The following is a 6,926-nucleotide window of genomic DNA, read 5'->3' on the forward strand; positions in this document are numbered from 1 at the left end:
ATCAGACTGTTTAGTCTGTTGTGAGTAGACGCGCTAAGCGGGCAACACGTCGCACGCGGTAATAAGAGCTTCGTTTCTCCTGCAGCGTGAACTCTAGTTCGTGGCTCCCGGCAGCAGAAAAAGCAACAGATAGCGGTGGGTGAGAAACGATAGTGGTTCGAAGCCCGCTGGTTTCCGCTGCTGGCGCAGGAAATTCGCCAACGGAGCTTCCCCTCTCGCCCTGTTTTCTATCGCTGCAGTCGACGTCTAGACACGAAGAAGAGGGTGCCGAGACGCTGGCAGGACGAATTTCAAGACGCTCGACACGCTACAGCGCTCCGCATTTACGTCCGCGATCCCCGTACAGGCATTCCTGAATAAATAACACGCGACATCGACAGAGCTTAGAAGGTGCCTGTAGAAGGCTGGGAACAATTACGGAGGCCACTCTTGAAAGAAGCAGTTTGGTCGAGGAGAAGCGACTAAGAGAAGGCTATCCGATTCCCGTTGTAATGTAGAGTTTAAACAACTTTACATGGGCACGCAATATTTGAGCGCCTATTGTGGGACGCAACACCCACTGTACAACACGTATACTACACTTCTCTGCGTTTTCCTTAGACTTGAAAGGCACGACGTGCTACGACGGCCGACAAGAAAAAAAAAAAGGATATATATTTGGACAGTATATTATAAGGAGCTGCATAAAGCGCGATCCCAAACACGTGGACTGAGCATGCTGGGCGGACAACCGTTCCCGCGTGCAATGTCGTAGCTGTCTATAGTTATAACAATCGCAGTTAAAAATTGTATCGTTTCTTCAAAATTAGTGACCAACAATCTGTTAAACGTTGAGCGACGCACCAACCTTCTCGATTATGACAGTTTTATAGGACCGGCCCTGCGTACTTCAGAGCTCATCTTTGGCCATCAAATTCAACTGCGAAATATAAGCGCACTTCTGCAGAGCGCGCTAAAGCTACAATTTCTGGTGCATGCAGCATTATGCCTGGGATACCCCTATAATAATAATATCTGGGGTTTAACGTCCCCAAACCACGATATGATTATGAGGGACGCCGTAGTAGAGGGCTCCGGAAATTTCGACCACCTGGGGTTCTTTAACGTGCACCTAAATCTAAGTACATAGCGCTCAGACATTTTCGCCTCCATCGAAAATGTAGCCGCCGCCGCGGCCGGGATTCGATCCCGCGTCAGCAGTCGAGCGCCATAACCACTACACCACCGTGGCGAGGCCTGAAATACCCCTTACAGTCTGAAAACTAAAATGAAGTACCGGCTCGGCGACAGCCACCCCGTTAAGCTCACGTGTATCCGCCTTTTGTCCTCTACTATAAGTTCATTGGCACGAGGCTTCCTTCAGAGGCGTGTTTTTGCTTAACTGGGAAGAAGAATGTGAAATCGGCAACGTGCACAGCGGATGTGAGTGCATGTGTAGTGGCAGCATTGGCGCTTATTCTTTTCGAACTATATTGCTCTCGGTGCGCGTTCTCTGGTGGAAAACAGCAGGCATTAACGGGGAGCACTTTTTGAAAGCAATCATTCCATGAAGCCAACCACCACACACGCCCACTTATTTAAAGCGTTTCTATTATATTTGACCAGCTGAGCATGATTTCAATTACTGAATCAACGTAACGCTGCTGGCACGCAGCTAACCATCGCTTGGTGTGTCGTGAGCTCATGTGTTGCTGCACGTGTGTGGGTGCACACGTGAGTGTCACAGCACATCACGCAGTTGTGGCCGCTTCTGTCAACGTTGACCGATGCCATCAAAAATGTTACAAAATCAACGAGTTTGTAGCGCGTGCTTACGCACTGGATTGACAGAGCACGCACGTCAGAATAAATCAGGATCATTCTCAAGGAATGCAAGATTTCGCGGGAGCACCTGCCCAAGCTCGTGCGGGATAACCGAACGCATCGAAGATGTAAAGCCCGACTTCACGGCGGCTTCATATCTTCCACAAACAGGTGGCATATATGCGAGCATGCGCTCGTGAATCCACGTGCATAATTATTTTCAAACAGTGCATGCAGCAGGCAAAGCCAGAGCTGGTCGCTGTGGCCTCGCCGGGTGTGTAGAACGTAAGACGACGAGTGAGACTCACCGGCGAGACAGGCGAGCGCCGCCAGCAGCCAGGGCAGCAGCCGGGTTCGGGCCATGGTGGTAGTGGCAGCGGCGTGTGGAGCCGCAAAGAACCTATCGCCTCTGGGCGCTCGACTTGCGCCGCGTGGCGGAGGCAGGGGCCGCCGGTTGGTTGACCTTCAGATAAGGGCGGCCCGGATCGCGATGATATTTCACCGAGGCTCGATGGCGCGGCTGATAGGCGCTGAGTGCGGGCTCCTGCGCCTGCTGGACCATCGCATCCGAGCCGCGGCCGGTCGTGCTGACGGCGGGCGGCCGAACAGCGGGCTTGCCCCGATCTGGCCTTGGCCTTGCGGGCGACGACGATCGGGAGGTGGGGGGCCAGCGGCCGAAAAAGGCAAAAGTGGTCCTGCCAGTTCGCCCGGGCTTCTTCCGGGTGAGGGCCGCTCGGTCGGCACCGTTGCGCGCTCCTCGCCCGGCCGGAATGCCGATGCTAATAGACTAGAGGGGGCTGCGACGCTCCGACGACGCGCCGCTACCATGACTGCGCAGCCTAGATCATTGGGCCGCGCGGTCGCGCACTGCCTCAAGGGCGCCCGAAGGCCCCTGCGCGCAACAGGACGCGCTGAGTCAGCTTCCTCGCACACGTTCCACCAATCATTGCATTCGCTATCCTCCAACGAAAGAAACAGCGCGTCGCTTCGTCACAGCGTTATTTCCGCTATCATTATATGCGCGAATGTGGACCGACACATATTCCGTAGACTATATCCAGTAAAGGGGGAGAAAATCGGAAATAGTGACGTATCAAAGCTGCAAAATAAGGGACGCCATAGTGGAGGGCTCCGGATGAACTTTGACCTCTTTAAAGAGCTCCAAAAATATGGCACACGAGCGCACGCCCTGGCATTCTGGCGCGGCCGTCAACACACTTTTGCAGTGCTACGCCAAAGTCATGGTGCACTGTGTGGGGAAAAAGATCATATAAGTGACCGAAAGCTAATTGGTGGAGCGACGGAAGTTTATCTATTTGTTTGTTTATTTATTATGTACAAACTACCCATCAGGCGCTTGTTCCGAGTTCCTAAACTGGCTCGTTTTTTCCGTGCTCTTTTTACCAAAGCAGTCTGTCACGGAAGATAGCGAAAAGATACAGCACTAATTCCGGCTTGCGCCACGTATCAGTGTCAGTGCCAATATCATAACGGCGACTCGATGACACTCCGTCGACTCCCTCAACGTTGCGAAAACGTGCCAAGCATCTGAACGCGCCTGCTTGCATGCGGGATATTCTTAAAGGCGTTCTATTCCGCTAAATGAGGTATGTCACTGTGAAGTATAGAGCATCGGGCTTCGGTACTAGAGTTCCAAACTCAAATTCCCCTACCAGCACTGACGTCACTCGGCTTGCGTGTGGGCGGCGTCACAAACGAAGGTCGATCGTCCACCTATCGGGAGTCGCTAGCCAGAGAAAAGCTATTCGCGTTTATAAGGCGATACTATTCAGCATGATTCGGCCAGTGCAAGGAAATAATTTACAGTCCCTTTAGCCAACGTTAAAGACAGCACAGGTGAAAGCCTATGCTCTCAATAGACACTTGATCCGACGCCGGAGTTTTAGATGCGAAGCAGCTTTTGCTCGGGGCTGTGTCCGTCCTTCCATTGGCGACCGTCCGCTCAAGAACCATATGTGCTGGCACGCGCTAGCGCGTTCGGGCCTGTGTAAGGGGCTGGGTAAGACGCTGTGGCCTCTCCCCCTTACACTCTCAGCAATCACGTGATAGCGTCGGGGAACGATATTCTGCAGACGCGCGATGAGCGCACGTGCTCCCGCGTGGCGTGTCGATGAACCCGCGTGGCGTGCTCCAACAATAGTTCGGGACGAGTAACAGCAACAGCAACTACAGTGAATTCATGGTGTGCTCCACTTGCAAGGACGCGTTAACATCGGGCAAGGTGCCTGCGATGAACGGAACATTAAGTCGGCCCATGCGCTGCTTCGCATCCCCACATGGTTCCCTTTAGTGGGAGATGGTGTAATTTTTTTTTACTCATGAGCCATACCCTGATATGCCGATTGTTGTGGTGGGGGGTGTTGCACAACTCTCGGGATCAGACCACCATAATTATTGGCGCCATCCATGTTCACGATCCCAACACCAGGTTTTTTTACTCATGAGCCACATCAGGCCTTAATAAAGCGTTCTGCCTAAACTGACGTTTCAATGCTCAATATAGGAAAGCATAGATGAGTAATTATGGAAAATAAACTTAACTCTGGAGTTTTACGTACCGAAATTACTATATAAGGCACGCCTTTAAGCTTATTTAACGAGCGCCCAAATCTACGCACACGGACGTTTTTGCGTTTCGCCATCGTCAAAATGAGCCCTTCCACTACTGTGAAGGGGAAGCCAGCGAAGCTCTGACTATGGTGCATGGTCACACCGACGCTTTTGTTCACGTCGGCGCTCCTGGCGGGCAAGCTGCTCTTCTTCCATGAGGGAGTCGCAGCTATACGTGTGGAACTCGAAGCTGCGGCTGCGGCTGCACGTTCTGTGGCAGCGGCTTCACGTCGTTTTCGCGCTTCTGTGCGCTCTTTCCTTAACTTGCCGCTCGTCTTCCTCCGAGCGAACGACACGCGTCTGTCCCATAACGAGTTCAAAGGGCAACTGCTGATAACAGCGCTAGCGCAATCTCTGCGTGACGAGGCAAAGTGGCACAACGATTGGCGGCAACTACCGCCGCCGAAGTACCGCGACATTTGTGAAAGAGACATTGGCAGTGGCGAGAAGCACCTGCAATAAGGCACTTTATACATAAACCGATGTATATCCGCCGCCAAAAATCACTCACACGTTGTTTTGTCCGCGGACGCGATCCGCCCGCCAGAACCTAGAATTACACAGCTTTGCTGTAAAAAACTCATGAGCTATTCCACTCTGTGAAGGTTCATGACGAGCGAAGCTGCACGTTACGCAAAGTTCCCCGCCACATAACACAAGTGGCGGTATTTTGTAAGCATTCCTAAAACGGACGGAGGCGGTCCGTCCGTTTGAGTCGCACGTGACTAGTCAATGCGAGCGCGCGATTCGTCGCGGCGCTCGTCACGGCTCACATTGACCAATCGCGTGCGACTCAAACGGACGGACCGCCTCCGTCCGTTTTTGGAATGCTTACAAAATATCGCCACAGGAGGGTTCCTCCCCGTCTTCGCACTTTCTCGCGGAAGAGGGCACCCAAAGTACTAGTGTATTCGTCGCTGCTACATTTACTTGGAGCGAGAGGGACGCAGGGATGAAAGAGCAGCAGCTGCAGCGTCCGAGCTGGCCGAGAGCCAAGAACGTTCTCCTATTTCTCTGGCTCGAGCCATGCGGCTCTACTCTTACTAAGGCCGGCCGGACGCGCCTCACATTGTGTTCATGGTTGCGCTACACCCTTACTGTCACATACATATATATAGGCTTCCAAAGCAACATCGAGCGGTGCCACTGCTCTTGATGGGAAATGCCAAGGAGGGAAGTGCCATCTATGGCAGAAATATCTAAGTAGGAATATCTACTGCTCGTCTCCTTTCGCCACAGCACACTTGCCCCCTCCCCCCGCTTCCGCGCAGAGCTCTCGGATTACATCTGTGGTGCGTCACAATGTAACTTTCGCTGACTAGCCGGCCGTTACGGAGTCGATGTTGTTAAAACAACCTCGAAACGTTGACCGGAGTGGCGTAGCCACGGGGTGGCCCACCGAACACGTGCCCCCCCCCCCCTCCGATATTTGTTTTTCTGCTATGGGATGCAGAGCACAATATGACACGGCCCCCACTTCAGATCAAGGACATGCCCCCTCTCGAAACAAATTTCTGCATACGCCCCTCGTTGAACGACGGCTTAGCCATCGGAGAAATGTATATCGCGAGCAGAGGGCCCAAAAAGGGTTGTTCGTCTTCGCCCGCGCAGGCTTTGTGCGTATGTCGTTGAAAACATAAATGATAATCTCTTTGCCGAGAACAATCTAGTTAGACGCGCGAGTTGGGAACGAAGAAAACGCTGGTTTCTTATAAAAGGTTTGGCTAAGTATTGCAAGGCTTGGCTATGTGGAACGTAGAGCTATACTGCTTGTTGACGTCTCGTCGTGGCGACGTGAAAGATTAATTAGCATGTCCTTAATTATCTCGATCTGAATTACCAATGCGTCAATTAGTGAGGTCGTAATTAATCATAATTAGCAAGTCATTAATTATTGATTAACCTTAATTAGCGAGGTCTTAAGAAGATGAAAAATACGAAGAGAGAGCGCGCCGGCCGAGCAACGCGCTAGAAGGTAGAGGCCGATCATGATAATTTTTTGTTCACTCTGCGCGGTCTAACCTTGAGCTTAAACAGCTCCGCTGCTAAAATTGTCGCTGTCAAGTGACGTTGGTGCTTACATGAAGTTGCAGAACTATTGCTTTTCAGAAGTGTAATCCACGGGAACAACCTAATTCATTGTAATCGCTCGAATCTGATAAAGTACCTATAGTTCTTAATTATTCATCCCCGCTTCGGCGGAGCAGCTTCTATAGTGCCGCGACGCCGTGCTGCTGCCGAATCCGGCGACAAAGCGCCTTCGCCAGCAGCGTTTATCTCCAGATAGCTCGGCCGTGCCAGCGTCATTGGGGCGGGGTCGTCGGGCGCCCAAATTTGAGCTTGGGATCCCTTGATTTTCTCGCGGCTCTGCGCAGTCGGGATGAGAACCCTCCTTTCCCACGCTCGTTGCGGCTGCTCGCACACAGCAGTTTCGCCGTAAAAACATATTCTACGAACAGCAAAGGTTAGCCAAATTTTGTAGTCGTGCGTGG

At 52.2% G+C, this 6,926-nt stretch overlaps 1 protein-coding gene across 2 annotated transcripts in view; it reads right to left on the reverse strand.

Moving 5' to 3' along the window:
- The window catches only part of LOC119402440 (microsomal triglyceride transfer protein large subunit), a 53,161-nt gene extending 50,604 nt beyond the window's left edge, over positions 1-2,557 (reverse strand). The window contains exon 1 of one of the 2 annotated variants that reach the window (XM_037669598.2): positions 2,112-2,557. In XM_037669598.2, coding sequence (XP_037525526.1) covers positions 2,112-2,166 — 55 coding nt within the window. In that variant the 5' untranslated portion in view covers positions 2,167-2,557. The remainder of the gene's footprint in view (positions 1-2,111) is intronic. The other variant, XM_037669603.2, reaches the window with a different exon arrangement.
- Between the last annotated feature and the right edge of the window lie 4,369 nt (positions 2,558-6,926).

The sequence above is a fragment of the Rhipicephalus sanguineus genome, chromosome 1 (assembly GCF_013339695.2).
Source record: "Rhipicephalus sanguineus isolate Rsan-2018 chromosome 1, BIME_Rsan_1.4, whole genome shotgun sequence".
Taxonomy (NCBI): domain Eukaryota; kingdom Metazoa; phylum Arthropoda; class Arachnida; order Ixodida; family Ixodidae; genus Rhipicephalus; species Rhipicephalus sanguineus.